Source organism: Aotus nancymaae, unplaced genomic scaffold (assembly GCF_030222135.1).
Source record: "Aotus nancymaae isolate 86718 unplaced genomic scaffold, 86718_ANA_hifiasm-v0.15.2.pri h1tg000028l, whole genome shotgun sequence".
NCBI lineage: Eukaryota > Metazoa > Chordata > Mammalia > Primates > Aotidae > Aotus > Aotus nancymaae.
In genome coordinates, this window is record NW_026988441.1 from 13,026,450 (window position 1) to 13,051,930 (window position 25,481).

The window sequence follows — 25,481 nt, forward strand, 5'->3', positions numbered from 1 at the left end:
AGAAGTATGGCGAGAGTGGCTGGATATGGGGCAGACAATGGATAGAGGTATCCTGAAAAAGAAGTCTGTAGCCCAACATCTGGTTCTGCCAACTCCCACAGGCTGCTAGCACTCACCGCAAAGCAGCCAATCACATCGTTCTCTGCAAACTTGTCTCCGTAGTTTTCAAACCGACTATTGGTGGACTTCTTCCCAGTGCCTCCATAGCCATAGGAGAAAGGCTCTTCGCCTGACGGAAGAAATAGGCAAAGGCAGGTTAAACCTGCGATGGTCATAACAGCCTTAATGGCTGCCACATACTTTTATTTTTGAAGAAAAAATCATTTCCTTTACTGGTTTTATTAATCAGATGCCTTTTAAAAATAGGGGTGGGGAAGGGTGAAAGGAAGCCCTTTATGATGTAGAACTTTGGAGGACTTGATGGGTTTCGTTGTTCAGTCTGGGAGTATGAGCTCTACTAAATTACTCTGCACAGAAGGGAGAATCTGAAAAGAAAGGGAGGAAAGGAAGACAGGAGCTGGGATGGAGAAGGATGGCTGTTTGCTGAGATGCAACCCTTCCTTGTGACACCCAATATTCAGTCAAGTCTACTCATGGTAGAAATCAGTGAAGGGGCTGGATTTTCCTTCTGGAGACCATGAGGACTGACCCCTGGGAAAGGTACTGGATTTCTTCAGGCTACAGAACTAGGTGCTTAAGTGATATGACTGAGATCCCAAGAGATTCCAAGGCAGAACCCAAAGAGTATGCTGCTAGAAAAGCAGGGGCCAACAAGCACGAATGCCAGGCCGGGTTCTGCTATGAACCAGCTGTGTGACCCTGTATATGGTGCTGATCCTTCTGGGCTGTTTCCCCATCCCTATTAACTGCTACAACCTACATGTCAAAATGGAGACAAAGATAGAATAAGATGACCTATGAGTCAAATAAAAAGTGCTAACACATATGGAAATGTAAATTGTATACTTTTTTTGTACTAACTATCTACCTTTTTGAGGAAGTACAAATGTATGGGGTACATGTGCAATTTTGTTACATGCACAGATTGCATAGTGGTCAAGTCAGGGCTTTTAGGGTAAGCATTGCCTAAAAAATGTACATTGTGCCCATTAACCAACTTCTCTTCCTCCTCCCCCTTGCCACCCATTAATCCTTCTGAGTCTCCATTATCTATTATTGCACTCTCTAAATCCATGTAAACACATTTTTTAACGAACACTTATGAGTGAGAATATATCTACTTTTAAAGATTAGCCTTAAGTGGTCAGACAATTATGCACCAGGATAATAGCTCAATTGTTAAAATAAAAATTTGCAATAAATTTGAATGAGCTACAAAAGAGGACTTGTTAAATAGTGCAACTATAAAATTGAAAATTATACAGTAGTCAAAGAGCTGTATTTGTTTACAAAAATATGCCCATCATATATTAAAACAAGGCTATACATAGTAGTCCTAGTGTGATCCAGTTTGAATATACATAAAAAAATAAATGTCTGGAAGACTACAGACAGAATGTTAACATTGGTTATCTCACAGGTTTAGGAAGGATTTTCATTTTTGTTTCTGTATGGCCTGAATTCCTATAAGAAATGTTTGGAATGTTTGTATGACCATAAACAGAAGGCAGAAGGTGTCGGCATTGGTCAGAATAATCAGTCACTTGGGACCAGGAGGTCAATGAAGCCTGGGGACCCACAAAATTCAAAACCTATCAGTAGGCAACCCCTTCCCCTCTCCCAACTAGCCCTGGCCTCACTAGTCTCTGTTCCCCTTTTCCCTCTAGGTTAGGCTCTGGACAGAAAATACAGACAGAATTTAATGGAGCTCAAGAACTTATTTGCTGCTTGGTTTGAGGGCAGGAGACACTAATCCTTTTTATAGAAAGGGAATAGATTCCCAAAGAGAATTTTGGACCCTTCTCCTAAAAGATAAGAGGATAAGAATTAATTCTTCACAGAAAAGTTGTTTCATGACCATAGTCCTCTCAGTTGAATACAGCATGACAGAGGCAGTGGCATATACCTAATCCTTATACCTTTTCCACTTCAACCTAGTTCTATTCTGAGTCTGATGTTAGAAAGGGAAGCTTAGGAGCCTTGAGAATCCAAGGGTAGGGACAGTCACTCTATTATCTGGACTGCTTAGCTGATCCCTCCTTACCTAGCTGGGTGCTGCAGGAGTCTAGGGACCATCCGATACGGACCACATGGGGGTCAGGCTCTGTAGATGGAAGGTGCTTCACAGAGATTTCCTCATTAATCTGGAGAAAGAGGACAAAAGGGCTCAGGATTGATTTCTCTGGAGACTGCAGGTTATGAGGCAATATAGGATGGAAGCACATCAGGCATTAAAAAATAGCAATGGCTTTTCTTGCTGGAGAAGAAGCATTTAAGCAGCTCTCAAGAGCCTGTTGAACCAAACCCAAGGCTTCCAAAAGGATCTATAGAGTACAGGGCCACAGAGACAGGCATTTCAAAATACAGTTATCTTTTAGTTTAGGAGACTCTCGTAATATCTGGTAGAAACATAAACTGGTGCAATGTCTTTAGAGGGCAATCTAGCAGTCTCTATGAAAACTATAAATGGCTGGGGATGGTAACTCACACCTGTAATCCCAACACTTTGGGAGGCCAAAACAGGAGGATGGCTTGAGGCCAGGAGTTAGAAACCAGCCTGGTCAACATAGCAAGTCCCCATCTATAAAAAAAAATAATTAAAACAAAAAACAAAACCCTGTAAATGCACATGCTCTATAACTCAGTATCCTACAGATATACTAATATGGGTACAAGTATGTATGTGTGAATGTGTCTGCAAATACAATATTCTGTGCAGCATTGTTAACGTATAGCAACAGTTAAAAAGAGTGAAGCAGGCTGGGTACAGTGGCTCAGGCCTGTAATCCCAGCACTTTGGGAGGCTGAGGAGGGTGGATGACCTGAGGTCAGATGTTTGAGACTAGCCTGGCCAACACAGTGAAACCCCATCTCTACTAAAAATACAAAAAAGTAGCCAGGCATGGTGGCAGGCACCTGTAATCTCAGCTACTAGGGAGGCTGAGGCAGGAGATCACTTGAAGCCGGGAGGCAGAGGTGGCAATCAGCCGAGATTGTGCCATTGCACTCCAGGCCTGGGCAACAAGTAAAACTCTGTCTTACAAAAAAAAAAAAAAAGCGCAAAGCAGTACATTGGGCTAATGTACTGCTATGGAAAAATGTCCAAGATACAGTATAAAAAAACAAAACGAAACAAAAAAACCTTTCTGACTTAATCTCCTATTAAGAGACCAGACTGTCAAATATCCGTTATCTACCTGAGGCCTCATTGGTTTTTCAGATACGCATTTTAACATCTCTGAAATTAGGATCCATCTTACAATAAATGTGGTAAGAAAGCACTGTGCAGGCTGGGCACAGTGGCTCATGCCTGTAATCCCAGAATTTTGGGAGGCCAAGGCAGGCGGATCATCATTGGGTGTTTGAGACCAGCCTGACCAACATGGAGAAACCCCATCTCTACTAAAATACAAAATTAGCTGGGCGTGGTGGCGCATGCCTGTAATCCCAGCTACTTGGGAGACTTAAGCAGGAGAATTGCTTGAACCTGGGAGGCGGAGGTTGCAGTGAGCCGAGATCACGCCATTGCACTCCAGCCTGGGTAACAAGAACGAAACTCCGTCTCAAAAAGAAAAAAAGAAAGAAAGAAAAAGAAAAAGAAAAAAAAGAGAAAGCACTGTGTACTTCAGTTGGCAGTGTTTCTCTATGAGAGGTACATAAAATAATGTGCAACTTACATCAGTGGTGTTGTGGTCAATAAAATATAACCCTCTGTGTCTCAGCTTCTATCTCTAAAGACTGGGCTAACAGTACCTGTTTCCAGACAGTTCTGTGAGGATTAATGGAGATAATCCATGTAAAGAGCTTGGTACTGTATCTTGTGCATGCAAAGAGCTCTATACAGATCAGCTATCATCAGTAAGTTTGGATACACAAACCATATACAAGAAATTGTTACCAAAGAAGTTTCCTTCAGGGAGTAGGATGGGGACTGAGAGGACATGAGAATAATCTGCTTTTTTTTATCCTGTACTCTTCTGTGCTGTCTAAACTTTTGTTAAACATGAGCATGTAATATTTTCATAAACCTAACTTGACATGGAACTGTGGAGAGATGACAGCAGAGGCTGGCCTAAGCTGGCAGTTCTTTGCCCTGTTCTTCCTCTGGCCTCCCTTTAATAAGTGATATCTGAGTCCATGCTTTCTAGATCACTTTTCCTCCAAACATTTTTTCTCAAGTTCTACAACACACCACTACTACACCAGTTGACTACGTAAGACCTGGGTCAAATCTCATCAAGGAAAAATCTGCTTGCTGAAGCAATGTATAGTTGGCATGCTTTTCTGATATGATATTTAGCAATGATATAGTTCTCTTGAGTTCATCACAATTTTGTTTGCTTGGACACAGTATTGCTCAATCCAATCTCTTCTGCAGCTGCAGCTCTGACCAAGGTGGCTGGTGTCAGGCTGTTATAATGGATGGACCTACTCTCTGTCCCTACCCCTTCTCTTGCTCCTACTCACCTTCATCTCAAAGCACACACGGCCCCTTCTGACCCCATAGCTGGCACGCGCTCCTGACCACAGGTATGCAAAGCCCTCAATTGTGAGTGGATAGCCACTACTCCGATCTCGGGCCACCTTGAAGTGGAGGTCGCAGTTATCTGTGAAGGAAAAAGCCCGCAGTTGGCTTATGTTTTAAAAGTCCCAAGAAAGAAACAGGCAGAGGGAAGTCCCCCAAGTGCTGACCAGGAGTACACAAGCAAATACATCATGGGGGCAGTTTCAAAAGGAACCAGCACACCCGCAACCTCTCTCCTTTTGAGTATAAAGGATGTGGAGTACTGCAAATTGGCCTATACGACCTCAAAGAGGAACTGGGGTTCTTTATCTGGTGGGATCCAAGGATGGGCTTTAGGGAGATCCTCAGAAATTGTAAACAAATGTCTTTGATGGGGAAGTGTATTTGCTAGGGAGAGGGTCCATATCCTAAGCAGTTTCAAATGAATTTTTCTTATTTTTGAGACAAGGTCTCGCTCTGTCACTCAAGCTGGAGTGCAGTGGTATGATCTCAGTTCACTGCAACCTCTCGTCTCCTGTACTTAAGCCATCCTCCCACCTCAGCCTCCTCAGTGGCTAGGACTACAGGCATATGCCACCATGCCTGGCTGATCTTTATATTTTTCGTAGACAAGGTTTTGCCATGTTGCCCAGGCCGAAACTAGATTTTATAATACAGAAAGGTTAATACCCACCACCATATACTCCCATCACCCCCCGTGTATTAATTCTATCAATTTGGGAGCCAGACTTCTGTTTCTAATAGCTATCATCCAGGCATCTGACCCTGATCCTCACCTGCCACCCAGACACCAATACCCAGGTGCCCCGTAGGCTCCCAATTCCTCTCATGGGCCGAGGACTCTCCTACTGTTGCTCTTACTCTTCTCAACCTTCAAAGAGCCAGTCATGCCTCCAAGAAAGCCTTTCCTGACCATCCCTCCCAAGAGGTGCTCTCTTTTCTCTGAAGGCTGACCACCATGGTCTGTACATTTGCATTTCATCAGATGCTGCCTCATGAACCACTGCCACCCAACACTTCTCAAACAATGTTTAGCTCTATTCTGGGTAAATCTTGTCTTTGAGAGCTTGTGATATTAGTGATTGTATACATCTTTATCTCTTACTAAAGCATGCAGCCAGTGCTTTATAAACATGAGCTTCTGTAGAAATATATCAATAAATTGTCGCTTATCTTCTGCTCTGTTGAGAAGTGCAGTGTTCTCAGACCTGATTGGGCTTCCAGGTGTCTGTAAAAATTCAGATTTAGACTCTACCACTCAGACTCTGACTTAGGAGGTCTGAGCGAAAGGCCCTTTACAATCATTCCCTCAAATGCTCAGATGCAGAGTGAAGGTGAAAGCCACTTATCCAGTGGAAAGAAAACTGAACTGGAAGACAGACAGCAAGGCGGGCCAGGTTAGTGCCTCAGAGGACATAGCGGCATTGGTTTCACCAGGAACGTGAGCAGCTGATGGAAACTGGGGAACTGGCTGTCAAAGAGTTAAGTTTCCCCAGTAGACTCAGATTCCCTTCCTGATTAGATGACTACCCCTGTGTCTACAGGGTGGTTCAGGGTTTTCCAAATTGCTCCTGTATCCACCGAGCAGTCTCACTGAAAATCCTTTGAGGTTATTACGGCAGAATTACTCCTTCCTGAAGGGAAGCTCAGAGAAGTAGACTGACTTGCCCAGGGTCCCACTACTAGAGTTGGGAGTAGGTCTTCTGTCTCCAAACCAGTACTCTTGCTCCAGAGTTAAGCTGTGTCTCACATGTGGACTAGTAATACCTATGGACGGTGCCAGGCGGGGATTCTGGTGAAAGTCAAGACACAATTTCCCCATACTGGCTGTAAGGCGGAATTAGATGGGCACTCCAAAGACTTACATGTGTCAATAGCAACAAGGGTATCATCAAAGTCATCTTCATCCTCTTCAGCGGGAGGCTGAGGAGAGCGGCCCCTGTATTAGAAATAGGGGTTAAATCACACAAGAACAATGGATGAGCACAAAGGAAAGAAAATGAATGTTATGCTGTAATCTACGAATGCACTCCAGACTGCTTCCTGGATCTCAATTTCTTCCCACAAGAGGTGGGCAAAAGAACTCTGGAACCCTCCATCCTTGCAATGAGAGCAATGACTATCTACTCCTAGGGTGGAGACAGGGATTGGAGAGGGCATACTCTGATGAATAGGGCATCAGATTCATTTAGGGAACTTTTCCACTCTTTTCTCATACCGTTAAGATTCTGATCCACACCCTCTGCATGTTGACAACCACTTCCACACTGATCTCTGTTACTGTTTGGAGGCTGTGGTATCCCAAAGGGTGCTGGCCAGGAATGGTAATGTGCAAGAGCCTAGATAAACCCCAGTAATTACATCTATCCACGTACCAGGCTTCTTAAAATCCTACATCTGAAAGAATTTGAGATGACCCATTTTTTTCAGTGTCCTATATTGTGAATGATACTCATTTTCCTACCAAAACACTAAAAAAGGGACTGCTAAAATATTGCTGGTTTCTGCTGTACAGGAATGAGGGAGAAGGGTAGAAAGGTAGAGTCTAACACTCAGGGTCCTGCCTGGACAGTCTGGGTGGTCCCAGTCCACTGCATGCACAGATGGGGAGCCCATGCCCATGTGGTTGCTGACTCTTCCAGCAGCAGACTTCCCTCTGGTAGAGGGCCCCTCTGGCCTCGCCAGGCCAGGGCTAACACGGATAAGCTGTGCTCATCACATGCTAAGTCCATTCTAGGAAACTTTCCCTGCCAGCCCAGGATTAGAGCAAGTGTTACTCCTCTGCTCTCCATCAGCAAGTAGCTTCTGGGCCTCTGCTCTGTGGGAGGCAGTAGAAGAAACCCATATGAGGTGGGCTCTATGTCCTAACTTAAGTCATAGCTATGAGAGCCAGGCTCTGTCTGAGAGCAACAAGCTACTTAGAAAGTGGACTCTGCCAGATAGGAAATAGAATGTGTCAGATGACTAGTCCAGATGAATACAGTGGCCATTACTAGTTTCCATAATTGCAAAAGACTTCAGACAGAAGCTATAGGAAGGAGGGAGCGAAGGGAAAGACTTGGTCTGGAGGGAAAGGAGGGAAGGGCTTGTCAGGGCAGGGAAATAACTAGAACAGAGGCTGCTCCCTCTTCTGAGCTCCTGAAATTCACCTGCATCCTTACTACTCACCTCAGAGGTTGTGGCTTGTGTATGTGTCTGAGACCCCTTATTGGAACAACAGAAGGCAAAACCCACTGTCCATCTGTATGTTGCTAGTGTCCAGCCCAAGAGTGGGCACTTCATGACAACGCTGTGAGAGCTGACTAAATGAGTGGATGAATGGGAATAGAATGGGAAGAGGATGTGTGTTTCGGAGCAGTCTTAGGAAATAGATCTTTCTTTCATCAAGAATATCAAGCAGCTGACTAAGGACAGAAGAGGCAGGCTGGCCTCTCACACATGAAAGTCTAAGATATTTAGAAGTTACACTGCAGTAAGAAGGGAGGAACTGCGGGAAGTACCAAAAGTTTAGGAAAGCTGAATCTGGTAGTAAGTACAGGAAGGAATAGGAAGAAAGTGTGAAAGCAGAATCTCTACTCAGCCCCTACAAGTTAGTGCAAACGTCCCCAGCAAGCACAAGACTATGGATATATAGACCTACCAGATCAAGGGTGACTGCTGTCTCATACACCCACCTCCTATCCTCTCGGTGCTCAAAGTACCCTCGCCCCCGGTTTTCTTCATAAGGCCTCTTTCGACTCTGGAATTGCTGCCTGTCTGGCTTGAGTTGAGAAGCTTCAGGTGGGAGGAAGCTGGTGGGTGCTCCTTGCTTCATCTCTGTCTTCATTTCTATTGTCAGGACAAATTCAGATGGTCAAGACACTCGCAAGCTCCCCAGCTATCACTCTTCTGGTCCCTTTTACCTTGGGAGATGTGAGCAGGATCCTCACTATAGTGATGAAGGCCTGGGCACAGGCAGCTTGCTAAGTTCAACAGAAGCCTGCTGAGCCAGCCAAGAAGGTCATACTGGAGAACAGGGCTAGGATCTGAGATGCCATGACCCTACATTCTCCAATTTCTCCTCCCAAAGAAACTCTCCACCTCAGTTCCTACAAAGCTTCTTCAGTCTGGCAAGGGAAGGGGAGAGGGTGAATTCAACAGAGTACTGTGATCCTGCAGCTAACACTACAGGCTTTAGTTACCCTGCCAACAGAGCCCAGAATCACTCTGATTAAGCCATCCCATAGGTGCAATAACCTATTCAAGTCTATCACTAACAGGAAGTCGGGATGGGATGCCGTGCTGTGGATCATGGATATATCCTAGTCTCAGGCAGACTCCAGAAATCAGTGCCTAACTAGGAGCAAACCACAGATGCAGGCTAGCTTCATTTCTCTCACAGCATGAATCCCTGATGCTGAGGCTCATTCACATCTATTCATTTTTGCATTAAATCCCGGACCATCTTGGATCACTCCCTAGTTTAGGCACGTGGACCACATCTCTCAGAAAAGGCTCCTGGTTCTCTAGGGCAGGGATGCTGTTCAGTCATCCGAAGACAGCCTCCCTGGTTACCAGCAATAGGTTGGGCTCACATAGGGCTCCTGATAAACGTCTATGGATAACGGCACAGAAAATATTCTCCTGGGGCTGAAAGATCCTACAAGTCTCACAGAGCCTGACACAAATCTGCAGTTTAACCTACATTCATTAAAGTCCTGAGCCACTCACAAGAAACAGCTGGGGATTTAACTTTGTGGATGAACCAGAATGGAATCAGACAAAATCAACTAGATACACTAAGAAAAGGCACTGGGGCCACAACACAGTAAAAGCAGCACAAAAGTGGGAGTCAGTCTGGGCTCCATCAGTTCTCAACAGTGGGACCCTGCTTTCCAAAAAGTAAGGCACAAATGATAAGGAATGCTGCTTATTAACCTGAAAGGACTAGCCTGGGAGCAAGTTTCCCAGGTTCTAGCCCCAGCTCTGCCATCGGACAAGCCAATTCCCCAATCTATAAAGTGGGGAAGAGAGGCTGGGCGTGGTAGTTCACACTTGTAATCCCAGCACTTTGGGAGGCTGAGGCAGGTGAATCATGAGGTAAGGAGATCGAGACCACCCTGGCCAATATGGTGAAACCTTGTCTCTACTAAAAATACAAAAAAAATTAGCTGGGCATAGTGGCACGTGCCTGTAGTCCCAGCTACTCGACAGGCTAAGGCAGGAGAGTCGCTTAAACCTGGGAGGCAGAGGTTGCAGTGAGCCAAGATCACGCCACTGCACTCCAGCCTGACAGAGTAAGACTCCATCTCAAAAAGATAAAAATTAAAAAAATTAAAAACGGGGAGGAGAGAGTTGGCATCATGGGGAATTTTGTTCTGTAAAGATATAAATTTAATGTGTTTGGGAAATCCCGAGTTTAAATAATACAACACGTTTTTTTATTTTTTATTAAAAAAATATTTTCAGCAACACTAGCCCAAGAAGACACAAGGTTTTTACATTTAATTAAAAAAAATTTTTTTTGGAGACAGCGTCTTACTATTGCCCAAGCTAAAATGCAGTGGCACCATCACAGCTCACTGGGGCCTCAACTTCCCAGCTCAAGCGATCCTCCCACCTCAGCGTCAGAGTAGCTGAGACTACAGGAATGTGTAACCATGCTCAGGTAATATTTTTATTTTTTTATAGAGACAGAATTATGTTGCCCAGGTTGGCCTTGAATTCCTGGACTCAAGCAATTTTCCTACCTCAGCCTCCTAAAGTGCTGGAATTACAGGCATGTAATAGCCACTGCACCCAACCTATTTTTATTTTTGAGGCAGGGTCTTCCCGTCGCCTAGGCTAGAGTGCAGTGCACGATCATAGCTTACTGCAGCCTTGAACTCCTGGGCTCAAATGATCCTCCTGACTCAGCCTTCTGAGTAGCTGGGACTACAAGTGTGCCACCACGCTCGGCCAATTTTTAATTTTTTCTAAAGATAACAGGGGTCTCACTATGTTGCCCAGACTAGTCTTGGATTTCTAGACTCGAGTGATCCTCCTGCTCTGGCCTCGTAAAGTGCTAGGATTACAAGCATGAGACATCACATCCTGACCTAATTTTAATTTTAATTTTTTTTTTTTTGAGACAGGGTCTTACACTATCACCCAGGCTGGAGTGTAATGGTATGATCATAGCTCACTGTAGCCTCAAACTCCTGGGCTCAAGTGATCCTCCTACCTCTACCTCCCAAATAGCTTTACTATAGGTATGTGTATGTAGTTAGTAATAGCCACGTCTGGCTATTTTTTAAATTTTTTGTAGAGAAAGGGTCTCACTATGTTGCCCAGGCTGGTCTGAAACTCTTGGTCTCAAACAATCCTCCTGCCTTGGCCTCCCAAAGTGTTGGAATTATAGGTGTGAACCAGTGCATCTGGCTTGAGGCCTGACACAGCTGTTTTTTTTTTTTTAATGCAGGACTTCTCAGAGCCTTTAATGCTCTAACAATCACAGTAAATTTCCAAGAGATGATACAGCACATGCTACATTTTCCAGACACATTTGGCTAAGGAACCCTTTTCTGAGAAGCCCCTAATAATATCCCCTGGAACAATAATCTTCAGAACATGGGAAATACCAGACTAGACTTAAAGGCTCTTTCTGGCACCCCCATTGTAAAATTCTAAATAAGATTCAAATATTACTCTAGGGGTCTCAACGCTCCAGGGTGCTGATACTATCTTTTTTTTTTTTTTGAGATGGAGTTTCACTCGTTTCCCAGGCTGGAATACAGTGACACAGTCTTGGCTCACTGAAACCTCCACCTCCCAGGTTCAAGCAATTCTGCCTCAGCCTCCAAGTAGCTGGGGTTACAGGCATCTGCTACCACGCCCATCTAATTTTTTTTTTTTTTTTTAAAAGAGACAGAGTTTCGCTATGTTGTCCAGGCTGGAGTGCAGTGGCTATTCACAGGCGCAATCCCACTACTGATCAGCACGGGAGTTTTGACCTGCTCCGTTTCCAACCTGGCGGTCCCCCGCCCTTGGGAGGTCACCATATTAATGCCGAACTTAGCGCGGACACCCGATTAGCATAGCACACTACAGCCCAGAACTCCTGGGCTCAAGTGATCCTCCCACCTTAGCCTCCCGAGTAACCGGGACTACAGGCATGCGCCACTGCACCTGGCTAATTTTTGTATTTTTAGTATAGGTGGGGTTTCACCATGTTGGCCAGGCTGGGCTCAAACTCCAGACTTCAGGTAATCCTCCCACCTCGACCTCCCAAGTGCCGGGATTACAGGCATGAGCCACCACGCCTGGCCGATACCAACATCATTTTTATATAGATACCTCCCCTCTCCCAACACCCAACACTTGGAAATAGGACTGAGATTTTTCCTTTAAAAAAATCTTGCCAGAGTGACAAAGTCTAGATGAATTGCCCAAGAAAAAAGATGCATAGTTCCTCTGGGAAGACGCTCTCTAAGCAGAGGGTAAAGGCTCCATATAAATTCTGTTTCCATCCAAAAAGATGAACCATGTGTATTTTCCTACCTGGGCGATAGGCCTGCTGCTGCTCCATTTCCAGTGGTCTCCTGTCGTAGCCTGACTCGTTTTCTTGTTTGATGACTTGGGTATCATAGAATTGGTTCTGCCTGGAAATATTGTCCATGGCATCTTAAAACAAAATAAAAAATGGTCAATTAGAGGGGCAGTTCATGGAGAACCCAGGACCAAATGGTCCAGAAGGCATCTGTGGGTCCAGGAGCTCAACTGAAGAGTGGTAAGAATAACAATATTAACTATTCATGGAGTACACACTATACTCCAGAGCCTGGGATACAGCTGAAGACAAGCCTGCCCCACTGAAGCCTTCAGTTTAGTAAGACAGGCAAATCTTAAGCAAAAACATACACAAATTTAATGGTTGTGTTGAAGACTACAAAATAGTTCCAGGAGCTAAGAAAGGGACCTGGAAGGCCGGGCACGGTGGCTCACACCTGTAATGCCAGCACTTAGGGAGGCTGAGGCGAGCGAATCACAAGGTCAGAAGTTCAAGACCAGCCTGGCCAATATGGTGAAACGCCATCTCTACTAAAAATACAAAAAATTAGTTGGGCATAGTGGCGGGCACCTGTAATCCCAGCTATTGGGGAGGCTGAGGCAGAAGAATTGCTTGAACCCGGGAGGCAGGGCCCAGATTGCACCACTGCACTCCAGCTGGGGTGACAAAGTAAAACTCCGTCTCCAAAAAAAAAAAAAGGTACCTGGAAAACAAAAGTTAAGCCTTGACTCAAAGGATACATAGGTGATGACTCAGTGACAGGAATGGAGAACGTTGCTGGGGTTGGGATAACGCGTGTGAAAGCTCAAAGGCGGAACTAAAACCAGAAATTCCCTCGAGAACCTTGCAGCCGAACCCAGAAAGAACTTTAGAAACCTAGGATGGGCATCATACAGCTCTCCTCCCCAGGGGCTAGCTCTCTGTTAGAGCCCCAAGGGCCCTACTAGTGGCTATGCCAGGAGCCATGAGGCAGAACCAAAGGGAAGGAGAGACTATTCTGCCCTTTGCTGACTGATCGGATCCCTTCTCAGAGGATAAATACATCTGGGCACAAACTGGGTGCAGCCCGAAGGGAGAAAAGTCACAGGTCACAGGTCACATGGTTTGCTACAGGTCTGTTCACCAAGCTTGAAGGAGGGCTTCAAGGAGACATGAAGGGGGCTCAAAGGACTTTGTTGTAGCAGATAGGGGAGAGAGGAAGAATCAGCATTATCTCCTGAATTGGAACATGGGGACCCTTTCAAACTATTCTGCTTCTTCCAGGCTCCAAGCACAGCGCTCTTCCCACAGTCTCTTCTCCCAAGCATCTCTCCTCTGCCCACAGAGGCAGCCTCTCCTGGAGAAGCCATGACACTAGGGTCCTTCTCCACTCTCTAAAACATCCCCCTTCTAATAAAAGGCAGGCCCAGTGCTAAGCCTCTCACACGTGTGATCTCATTCATAACACGCCCCCCCAGGGTTTGGAGGGGCTGTGAACAGACAGTATTTGTTTATTAACTCCATTTTACACACAAGGAAACCAGGCTCACAGAGATGAAGTGACTTGACAGTATCGTTAAGCCAGATTTGAAACAAAGTCTGTTTGAGTCTAGGGACTACGCTCCAAAGCACCTAATTCACTTTCCTCTCAGACAGGACTCTCTGGCCAGACCTCCAGGTCACTACTACTGCACTACCCTTTTTGCTAGGCATTCCTGCCAGTCCCTCCTGCTCTAGACACGAACACAGGGCCACTCCTTTCTTCACAAGTCTCTGCAATGGGAAGTCCCTTTCCAGCACCTGGATTCTGAATAATTCCTAAGTCACTGTCTACCCCAAATCCACACTTGGGTTATCTCCCTCCAGGAAACCTTACCTCTTATGAACAAATTGTATCCAATGCCAATCCCCAAACCTGTCTCTTCTGTTATCTCATTTTTCTTCTCGTTCCCTTAGCCCCAAGTCCCAGGATGCCCTCTAAAAACTCTACAAACTCTATGCCAGAATCCCTTCTTACTCCTTAACCTCTCCAGTCCCCACATTTCCCAGTCCTACTAGAAAGCTGCCCTGAGGCCTGGCACAGTGGTTCACAGCTGTAATCCCAGCACTTCAGGAGGCCGAGGCGGGCAGATCACTTGAACCCAGGAGTTCATGACCAGCCTGGGTGTTTGGCGAGACCCCCAACTCGAAAAAGGAAGGAAGGAAGGAAGGAAGGGAGGAAGGGAGGGAGGGCGGGCGGAGAACGGGAAGGGGAAGGGGAAGGGGGGAAAAGAAAGAAAGCTGCTTTTTTCTTTCTTTTTTGAGACAGAGCCTTGCTCTGTCACCAGGCTGGAGGGCAGTGGCACGATCTCGGCTCACTGCAACCTTCACCTTCTGGGTTCAAGTGATTCTCCTGCCTCAGCCTCCCAAACAGCTGAGATTACATGCTGGCGCCACCACGCCCAGCTAATTTTTGCGGTTTTAGTAGAGATGGGGTTTCACCATGTTGGCCAGGCTGGTCTGGATCTCTTGACTTCGTGATCTGCCTGCCTCGGCCTCCCAAAGTGCTTGGATTACAGGCGTGAGCCACTGCGCTCAACCAAGCTGCTTTTCTCTAACTGAAGATTCACTCCGACCCATACCAGGGTTTCCTCTCCTCAGACAACCACAGATCTACCTGAACCCATTCCCAGAGTCCCACTTCCTGGCTGAGGCAGAGGTTCCCTGCTGCTCCCTGAGGGCCCCCACTCCCTGGGTACACAAATAACTGCTTCTGGGAACGAACGAGATTTCTCTTGGAGATGCTCAGGTCCAGAAACACTCCGCGCACTCCACTCTGAGGCCTCCAGTGAAGTCAACAGGTCCCTTCTCTTTCCTCTCTACAGCCTGCCCCTCCCCATCCTCACCAAGCTAGCTCCACACTCCTTCAGTGCTGGATACAGGATCCTGTCTCCCGCCACATACTTCATCCACTTCGAATGTTACCAACTTATCTGCCCCCAACCCCCCCCACCCCCAGCTACACCCTGTTCGCCAAAAGCCCACAGTCAGCCCCAGGCCATTCAGCAGCAGCCTCGGAGTTATCTGTCCTCAGTCTCCCTAGCTCTAAACCCCCAGATCTTTTGTCCAGGGAAGCATCCTCTCCCCCGCCAGCCTCTGGACCTCTTCTAGGAGCCAACCAGAAAGTCCCCAGATCTCAAAGCACCACATGTCCAAGCTGTGCCTGCCTCAAGGGTGGCCTTCCAGCCGCGGAAGAGAGATGGGGTGCCCCCTGGTTCGATCTCCCGCATCCCCCTAAATGCTCACCAGCCAAACTCCAAAGCATTGAGTTCCTTCGATCCTCCCCAGCCACGGACATCAGCGCCTCCATCTCACCCACCCACCCCCGTAGCAAACTGGAGAACTCCCAGGATCGCATCCAGCGGCATACTCCAGGATCCTCCTTCCTCAAAACTCTCCCAGCCCCGCACACCTGGACATTTTCTGCCCACCCTGGAAACACGGATCCCCGCCCCCCAGCCCACAGGCTGGGCTAGCACGGCCGCCGAGCCCTCCGAGCTCCGAACCCCAGGATCCCCATTTTCGAGACCCTCACCAGCCCAAATAGAAAATGTCTTGTTCTTCCGAGTCTCTCTGGCCCCAGAAACCAGCTTCCGGTCTCCGATCCGAGCCCTACGGTACGGAATCCTCCCCGCCACCCCGGCCCCTAACCCTCCGAAACCCAGAGCCCCTCCCCCAGTGTCCCCCCTGCACCGAGTGTCAGGATCCACCCTCCGGTCGCGCCGGGGCCTTTGCCCCCAGATCCTTTTCCGTGGCGGGATCCCCCGATCCTCTAGTCGTCTCCCCGACCTCAGGCGCTGGACTCCCGCGTCCCACAGCCCTTTCCTCGGCCCAGGCTCCGGGCTCCCCGGCCCCCGCCCCGCGCACTCTCACAATGTCCATCCGGCCCCGAGTAGCCGCCGGGCTCCGCGTGCGGCTGCAGCCCGGGCGGCGGTGGCTGCGCGGTCCCCTCCAGCTCGGAGCCCCCCTCGGTCTCGACCTCCTCGTTGATGTGCCCGGGTCGCCCCGGTTCGTCGTCGGCCTCGAGCTCCCGCTCGTCGTCAGGCTCCTCGGCCTCCAACGCTGCCTGCAGCCGCTCAGCAAGCTCGGCCTTGAGGCCTCGAGTGTCCAGGCCGCGGCGCTGCAGCTCCTCGCGAAGTTCGTTCACCTTCAGACGGCGCACATCCATGGCCCGGGCCCCCGGGGTGGCCCCCGAGCCCGGCCCGGCCCCCCACGGCTATGTCCCCCTTAAACCTTTCCTGTCAGAAGGCGAAGGGGGAAAGGGGGGGGCCCACTCCAATGGCGGCGGCGGCTCAAAATGGCCGCCACTGCCGCCTCCCCCCTCACCCGTGTCTCGTCCGATGTAACACGAGTGCCAATTGGTCAGTGCTCGGGGCAACGGGCGCGGGCCCTAAGACCCAGCCAATCAGAACACGGTTTTCAAAACAACGACAACGAGAAGGCCCGAAAGCTACCAGGAAGGAAGCGTTGGCCTACGTCGAAGCCGAGGCCAGAGCGGAGGGCGGGAAAAGGCAGGAGGCGGAGCGCGCGCTGATTGGGTAGGTCTCGCGCGCCTGCTACCGTAAGGCCCAATGAAAATAAGGGAGTAACGATTTGAACCAATCGGCGGTGAGATCTCAGAATGTGCGTCCCACGGCCTTTCCTGCGTAGTCCTTTCATCAAACTAAGTGTCTCTGTAACACACATTCCGATTGGTCTACATCTCCCGCCCCTTGAGGAGTCCGAGCGGGTAAAATCACAAGAACCAATGAAATGGAGGGTCGGCAGAAACCCCTCCTTCCTGTTGCCTTTAAGAAACCGGAAAGAGATGAATTCACCGAGGGCCCACCCCTTGCCGTTAGGGCGGTTTCAAAACAATCTGCCCACCAATCGCAGTTATTGTCTTAGCTCCTAAAGCTGGCAGAGATGGCTCGTTTTAGGAAAAGTTCACCAGATTGGCCGTGCTTTAGAGGATTGTCTCACAAATTTCGCTGTAGGAGGAGGTATATGGAATAGAGATTAAGTGGATATACAGTTCGTAATCTGGAAGGAACCCAGTTGCCTTTAGGAAAAGCAAAATTTTGACTTCAGGGAGTCCCAAAGGTTTGGATATTAGAGGCCAGACTAACAAGGGGAGGCAAGTTGTAAAGGACGCGGCCTGCCCTTCCCTTGGGTAGTCCGCGGCCGCCTTCCTCTATGGTCGGTACCTGACGTGGAACGGGCGCTCTGCACGCGACCATAGAGCCTTCCCCTCCCGAAAGACCTCCAGAAGTTCACCGACCGCTCTCCCGAATCCTCTAATCGGCTGTTCCCGTAAATCGGGCTACCTGGCGTCTGTACTGACAAGCTCAAACCCACGGATCCGTCATTAACGCTCGCGCTCATGAATACAAACGCCAGAGAGCGTCCCAGTGCCTAACGCCGCACCACCTGTCGCCTCTAACTCAGAAAACAAAACTAGAGTAAGACGCAATCGGGATACACGATGCAGACTCCCACTGCTTCCCGAGCCACACGTTAAGCCCGCAGAAGCCACACACCATCTCTACTTAGACAAAGGCACACCCCACAGAGATAAACAAACAGGCGTGCGTCACATCAGACGCATCCAGTTCTCGCTCTTGTTGCCCAGGCTGGAGTACAGGGGCGCGATCTCGGCTCACTGCAACCTCCGCCTCCCGGGTGCAAGCGATTCTCCTGCCTCAGCCTTCCGAGTAGCTGGGATTACAGGTCCCCACCACCACGCCCAGCTAATTTCTGTATTTTTAGTAGAGACGAGGTTTCACCATGTTGGCCAGGCTGGTTTCGAACTCCTGACCTCAAGTGATCCTCTCGCCTCGGCCTCCCAAAGTGCTGGGATTACAGGCGTGAGCCACCGGGCCCGGCCCCAGTTCTGATCTGATTTGAGCAGGGCACCCAGCTGCAGTGTATAGGTGCCCAGTACGGTCCGCAGAGGCAGGCGGCATCGAATGATAACGATAACACAGGATAGCTGCACTACAAGCGAACACTACAGCAACCCAGACACACAGCACCTACTCAGCAGCGGGACAGACACTCACGTGGGCCCGGAGGTTCCAGTCCAGACACCCCGCCCCTCGTCCACGTCCGACTTCCTCTCTCTCTCTCTCCTCCCAGCTTCCCACAATGATTTGTTCTAAAAAAGTTTGTGGCCCGGATTGAACTGTCTCCCGTTCTCAAGAACCGCCACCGGAGGGCGTCCGGTGGCTGCCAAGCGTTCCTCCATTTGCTGCCGGCCACACCCGGGAACGCCCGCCCGCGAGTTCGTGCTAGACACAGAGGGCTGGTCTTGGCTAGAGGCTCTTGTGGATCTGTGATTGTCGGAGGTGCTCAGTGCCTGTGTTTCTATGTCAGTCTGAACGTTGGGGCTGGGAGTACCTGTTGTACTCTACATGTCTCTTGAGTATTTGTGTCACTTGACTCTGGGTCTGTGTCTCTTCCTATTCGTTGCGGATGTCTGCCTGAGCGTTTGTAAATGTTTGTGTGTGTGTAATTCTGTATGTTTGTGTTACTCTATGTGTCTGAATTTCAGTCTGTTTGTGACCAGGCCCTCCTGCGTGTGTCCATTAATTAATGTGTCTGTTACTTTGCGGGAGACAGGTGTGTGTCTGTGATCCTGGATCTGTATGCCAGTTCCTCACTAAGGGTTTCCGAGAGTCTGCATCTCTTTGCTTGTGTGTTTTTTTTTTCCGGTGTTTATGTTCATTTCTACCCTCTCTAGTGAGGAAAGAATTCCAAGACCCCACCAAACCCTTCCTTTTTTTGATGAGGGAACTGAAATGCCATGGAATAGGGCCACATCACAGCTAAAAGGAGACGAGGAGACAAAAGGTCGTTGATATACAAAGTTTTATGTGACCTGAGCCCCTCTGGAGGCACCAGAGTCCACGGCCCTGTACTCAGAGGGTGAGGGATTGGCTCGGGGGGGGGCACTGTGGCCCGAAAGGTGGGAGATCCCCCATCCCCTGTGGGAAAGGAGGCATCCGTAATGCATTGCACAGGCTTGAAGGGGGCACATCCCCACAGGAGGTGAAGAGGAAGCAATGGTGGCTAAAAAGGGGCACCCCGAAGACTACTACAGTATAGGGTTAGAACCTTGGAATTGCTCCTAATAGTCTAGACCTGTGGATCTTTAGAATCTTAGAAACTTAGAACATTTGAGTCTTAGAACTACAGTGCCTGGAACTATAAGATTTTAGAAATGTGGATTCTTGGACCCTTAACCATGGTCCTAGAGAGGTGGAATGCAAGCATAGAACCTAAAAGTGTCCAATGTTAGAAATGATTAGAACTTTGGTGTCTCGTTAGTCAAAGCGGGGTGTGAGAGTCTTAGAACTTAGATGCTTGGGATCCAGAATCTTGGACCAATGGGATCTAGAGTGTGTTGAAACAGAACAGACCATTAGAATCTTAAGAGTTTAATCATCTAGAATCTTAGACACAGAGAATCTAAGATCTTAGAGTAAGTCTTAGAATCTATCACATCTTAGAACATTAGACCTTGGAACTTTTAGACTCTTGGAACTTTTGAATTGCAGATTCTAGAGCCTTAGACCCTTAGGATCTAGGATCTTATACAAGAGAATCTGTTATCATAAAGCCTCAGAAACTATAATTGATCATCATTAAAATCTTAGAACTTGAGAAGATAAAATTTGGAAGGCTTATGATCTAGAGTCTTCTAGCCAGAGGTTCTAGATTTAGAGCCTTAGAACATCAAATTTTAGAATCGTTGGCCTTAGAACCTCCGTGTCTAGAATTTTAGAATCTAGAATCTTACACTATAAGGACTCTGAACCCTAGAAAAATAAAAATCTAGAATCATAGAACCTTAGATCCTAAACCTAAAATCTTGGAGCCTTATCAAAAATGTTAGAACCAGGAAATGTAAAACCACAGAATCTCAGAGCCTTAGAATAGTGGGTCTTAAGGTTGAGTGTGGTGGCTCATGCCTGTAATCCCAGCACTTTGGGAGGCCGAGGTGGGTGGATCTCTTGAGGTCGGAAGTTTTAGGTCAGCCTGGCCAACATGGTAAAACCCTGTCTCTACTAAGAACACAAAAATTAGCCGGGCGTGGTGGAGCACACCTGTAATCCCAGCTACTTGGGAGGCTGAAGCAGGAGAATCACTTGAGCCTGGTAGGTGGAGGTTGCAGTGAGGCGAGATTGCACCACTGCACTCCAGCCTGGGCAAAAAAGCAAGACTCCATCTCAAAAAGAAAAAAAAAAAATAGTAGGCCTTATAACCTTAGCACTTTAATGAATTAGAGACTTTGGAATTTCAGGTCCTTAGAACCAAAGACTCATAGCATCTTTGAAACCTAGAATCTTTGAATCTAGACTCTTTAAACCTTAGAATCTAGTGTCTTGGAATGTTAACACCTGGGAGGGTCTCAGATATTGCAATCCAACCCCTTTCTTTTACAAATGGTGATGCTATAGCTTTTAAGGTGATGCCACTGCACAGAGAAGGGGAAGGACCTGTCTGGGATGGAGGTGGGATAGGTAGGAGGATAGGGTTGCAGGCGGGGATAAGGCCTGGGGTGGGAAAGTCGGCGGGGGTGGAGTTTCCCCCAGTGGCAGTGCCTAGCTTGGATCCTGAGAGGGAGTCCCAGGTGGAGGGTTGTCTCAGGCGCCATCCTCCTGCCCTGGGGCTGCTGGGGAGCCCCGATCAGCAGGCTGAGGGGGGCTAGGGGCTGTGGAAGGGCAGAGGACATAGCGTCCAGCAGGATGGACCTCAGCTGCAGTGAGGCAGCTACAGGAATCCTTAGGGTCTGGCTGGGTTGGTGGGTCAGCTCCTCCAGCAGCTCCAGGGGGTTCAGGATAACCTCCGCCCTCATCCATGTTGACATAGAGGATTTCTTCAGGCTCCTGGGCAGGTGGCAAGGCCTTCAGTGTGTTCTCCAGATCTTCCCGCAGCTCTGTAAAACTTGGCCGGTCCTGCGGATTCAGCTCCCAGCACCGTGACATCAGGGCATACCTAGGGCAGCAAAATGAGGAGTGGGAGATTGAGCAGGGACTCAGAAGGGGAGCACTCTGGGAGCCTGGGGACATTTTAGGACACTCAGGGGACTGGGGGCATTTTAGAGGGCTGGAGGGAGCCTCAGCAGTTTGAGGCCATCTATGGGGATTTGGAAATTCCCAAGTTTCTGAGTTGGGTCCTGGGAGACTTAGGAGCTGGGAAGGGTCTCTGGCAACCTGTCTGGGTATGGAGTAGTATTCTGATGAGGGTTTGCTAGAACAGACCTTCCCAGCTCCCCAGAACAGACTCACATCAAAGCCTGGCTATGCCACTTACAAGTTGTGCTGATTTAAAATAGGTCCATACATGCTTTGACCCTCCTCCCTGCAAAAGACAGAGAATAAATCCACTCCTCTTGAGCAAGGGCAGAACCCAGTGACTTGCTTCTGATTTGGCAGAAGTGATGGCGTGTGTGACTTCTGAGACTAGGTCATAAAAGGCATTGCAGCTTCCTCACACTTTCTCATGGGTTGCCATGTTGTGAGTAAGCTCAAACAGCGCCACAAAGGGGTCCACATGGTGATGAACTTCATGAAGCCTCCCGCTGCAGCCATGTGAGTAAGCCACCTTGAGAGCAATCTTCTGGGCCAGGCGCGGTGGCTCATGCCTGTAATCCTAGCACTTTGCGAGGCTGAGGTGGGTGGATCATGAGGTCAGGAGTTCAAGACCAGCCTGACCAATATGGTGAAACCTCATCTCTACTAAAAATCCAAAAAAATTAGCTGGGCGTGATGGCAGGCACCTGTAATCCCAGCTGCTCGGGAGGCTGAGGCAGGAGAATTGCTTGAACACGGGAGGCCGAGGTTGCAGTGAGCCGAGATCATGCCACTGCACTCCAGCCTGGGCAACAGATCGAGAATCCATCTCAAAAAAAAAAAAAAAAGACAGCAATCTTCTGGTCCCAACCTTCAGATGACTACGGCCCCCAATGACATCTTTGTAACTTCACTAGAGATCCTGAACCAAAATCACCCTGCTAAGCTGTTCCCAGTTTCCAACCTTCAGAAACTGTGTGAGATAATGTTTGTTGTTTTAAACTACTCGATTTGGGGATATAGATGACAAACACATCAGCTGTGCGAACTTTGGCAAATAAATCACCTTCCCTGTAGGACTCAGTTTTCTCATCTGCAAAATGGGAATAATAATGATACCTATCTACATCGTATGGCTGTGGTAAGGACCAAAGGATTTAATACATGCTAGGTACCTAAAACAGTGCCTTCTAGTTAGTTCTATAAAAATGTTAGCTGCTCTACAGGAATTGGGTATGAAAAAAAAAAATGTCAGCTGTTCAGCCTGGGCACAGTGGCTCATGCCTGTAATCCCAGCACTTTGTGAGGCGGAGGTGGGTGGATCATGAGGTCAGGAGTTCAAGACCAGCCTGACCAACATGGTGAAACCCCATCTCTACTAAAAATACAAAAAAAATAACCAGGCATAGTGGTGTACACCTGTAATCCCAGCTACTCAGGAGGCCAAGGCAGGGAAATTGCTTGAACCAGGGAGATGGAGGTTGCAGTGAGCCGAGATCACATCACTGTACTCTAGCCTGGGTGACAGAGTGAGACTACATCTCAAAAAAAAAAAGGAGGCATTATTCCTCTCAGCTCTTGGAGTACCCAAGGTGGACTGAGGAGTCTGAGGCCCCAGGCTGTCTCCTCCTGACCCAATCAGCACCCTCTCTTTACCCTCAAAGTGCTGGCTAAATATCATGGACTTCTCCGTATGCTCCAATATTGCAAAGTTTGATAAGCACACCCTAAAGGACCCTGCAAACATCTCAGAGGAGACTTGAGTCTAGAGAAGGTCAATAAAACAAACTGGAGGGTTTTGCAGAGAGTCCCGGGTGTTGAGGAGCATGTGGGGGAAGCATGGTGTGCTCAGGAGTCTGGGATGAATTAGAAGCCTCTGGGAGTGCAGGTCCCAAAGACAGGGCCGCCAGGTAAGACTGTGCTGTTATTCACTGCCCAAGGGTACCTGGCTTCGGGGTGGGGAGGCAGGGGGCTGATTCAACCTGCATTCCAGACACAGCCAAAGAAGGAAAAGGTGGCTTTAGCCGATTTGCACCCCACTGGCTAGTGGTGGCCCTACTCAGAGCATTGGTGAGGGGCAATGGGTCGCTCAGCATTCTCAGGCATTCTGTCCTGGTTATAGAGAGTCCTGGACCTGTGAGGGCCATGTGGGGGTAATCAGGGATTTAGAGTGAATTCTTGGTTGGGGGGAACCTAAGCGTCCTCACAGTCCATCCAGACAGTCTGCAGGCTGCTTCAGGCGATTTCCCTGGCGCAGATAGTCATAAATCTCACTGTTCTCCACTCCTGGATATGGGGTTTGGCCTCTTGTGGCAATCTCCCACATCGTCACACCGAAGGACCACTGTGAGCGGCAGAGGGGAGGGAATTAGATGGTCTCCCCTGTACAGAATCACCCCCTTCCCATACACAGGTTCATGGGTACACCCACACTTATGTACACATGTTCACGACCATCCTCTGGGAGTGTCACAAGTATTCACAGAAACACACTTTGGCAGGGCGCAGTGGCTCATGCCTGTAATCCCAGCACTTTGGGAGGCTGAGGCAGGCAGATGGCCTGAGGTCAGGAGTTGGAGACCAGCCTGGCCAACATGGTGAAACCCCATCTCTACTAAAACAACAAAAATTAGCTGGGCATGGTGGTGGGCACCTGTAATCCCAGCTACTCCAAAGGCTGTGGCAGGAGAATCGCTTGACCCGGGAGGCAGAGGTTGCAGTGAGCCAAGATTGCACAACTGCACTCCAGCCTGGGCAACAGAGCAAGACTCTGTCTAGAAATATGTATATGCACACACAGACATATATAACACTTTGACGCAGGTGTACACGTATATGCACACACAGACATATATAACACTTTGACGCAGGTGTACACGTATATGCACACACAGACATATATAACACTTTGACGCAGGTGTACACGTATATGCACACACAGACATATATAACACTGACGCAGGTGTACACGTATATGCACACACATACATATATAACACTTTGACACAGGTGTACATGTATATGCACACACAGACATATATAACACTTTGACGCAGGTGTACACGTATATGCACACACAGACATATATAATACTTTGACACAGGTGTACCCATGAGTAAGTAACTTTTGTGGATGCATATACATGCTCACCCTCACATGCATTTACACACTTCATGGACACATGAGCTCATGTGTCGCTCTGCACACCCTGGCTCTCCACATTCTATGAGTGTGCACATGCACACGCAATCACTGCAGCTTCTCCTAAGCCAAACTGTCTACGTTGCAACCATGCACACATGGGTCTGTATCTATCCTGGGCATGCACACACCACTGCTCAGAGATGCCCACTATACCCCAAGACATGCCTAGCCCACGTGGACAACCCCTTGCAAAGGGAAGCCCACATGTCCCTGGGATCTTGCATCCACAGCTGCACGGGCATAGTGTGTGGTGGTCAGGCCATGCCCTCCCATGGTTCCCCAATCTTGGCAGGGTTGCATGTACCACATCACTCTTGCTGGTGTAGACACGGTCAGCTAGACTCTCAATGGCAATCCACTTGACTGGCATCTTGGCGATACGTCCCTGGCGGTAGTAGTCCCCATTGTAGATCTTCTTGGAGAGCCCGAAGTCCGCCACACACACAGACATGTTCTCATTCAGCCTGTTGGGATTGGGGAGAGGAACAGCGTCAGGGCATCGGCCACCTCCACCAGGAAGCCTGCCCTGGCTCTCAGATACATCTGCACCTCCTGCCCTTGATGTCCTGGCTGGAGGTGGGGATTTGTCTCCGAAACCTTCACCCCAGGCTGACACCCTTTTCGGCCTCGGCCCACCTGCACCCAGGTGAATTAAAAAAAAACAAAAAACCGGCTGGGCGCGGTGACTCACGCCTGTAATCCCAGCTGGGGATTTGGGAGGCCGAGGCGGGTGGATCACGAGGTCAAGAGATCGAGACCATCTTGGTCAACATGGTGAAACCCCGTCTCTACTAAAAATACAAAAAATTAGCTGGGCACGGTGGCGCGTGCCTGTAATCCCAGCTACTAAGGAGGCTGAGGCAGGAGAACTGCCTGAACCCAGGAGGCAAAGGTTGCGGTGAGCCGAGATCGCGCCATTGCACTCCAGCCTGGGTAACAAGAGCGAAACTCTGTCTCAAAAAAAAACAAAAAACAAAAAACGAAAAAAACCTTTCACCCCAGTCCAGACGGGTGGGATGCTTTACTTCTT

The 25,481-nt window shown here is 48.6% G+C and overlaps 2 protein-coding genes across 10 annotated transcripts in view; both read right to left on the minus strand.

Annotated features, from left to right (window-relative positions):
- Positions 1-18,335, minus strand: part of HNRNPUL1 (heterogeneous nuclear ribonucleoprotein U like 1) — a 42,545-nt gene extending 24,210 nt beyond the window's left edge. For 2 of the 8 annotated variants that reach the window (XM_012461464.3, XM_012461462.2), the window contains exons 1-7: positions 18,233-18,335; positions 12,164-12,286; positions 8,320-8,473; positions 6,511-6,584; positions 4,588-4,727; positions 2,165-2,264; positions 117-229 (exon numbers count right to left, since the gene is read on the minus strand). In XM_012461464.3, coding sequence (XP_012316887.1) covers positions 117-229; positions 2,165-2,264; positions 4,588-4,727; positions 6,511-6,584; positions 8,320-8,473; positions 12,164-12,281 — 699 coding nt within the window. In that variant the 5' untranslated portion in view covers positions 12,282-12,286; positions 18,233-18,335. Of the gene's footprint in view, positions 1-116; positions 230-2,164; positions 2,265-4,587; positions 4,728-6,510; positions 6,585-8,319; positions 8,474-12,163; positions 12,287-15,437; positions 15,520-15,884; positions 15,902-16,064; positions 16,492-18,232 lie in introns of those variants that run through there. The other 6 variants (XM_012461465.3, XM_012461460.3, XM_012461459.2 and 3 more) reach the window with 6 other exon arrangements.
- Positions 18,336-19,023: 688 nt separating this feature from the next.
- The window catches only part of AXL (AXL receptor tyrosine kinase), a 36,283-nt gene continuing 29,825 nt past the window's right edge, over positions 19,024-25,481 (minus strand). For both annotated transcript variants that reach the window (XM_064381289.1, XM_064381288.1), the window contains 3 exons: positions 24,756-24,915; positions 23,455-23,591; positions 19,024-21,170 (listed from right to left, as the gene is read on the minus strand). In XM_064381289.1, the coding sequence (XP_064237359.1) occupies positions 20,819-21,170; positions 23,455-23,591; positions 24,756-24,915 (649 nt within the window). In that variant the 3' untranslated portion in view covers positions 19,024-20,818. The remainder of the gene's footprint in view (positions 21,171-23,454; positions 23,592-24,755; positions 24,916-25,481) is intronic.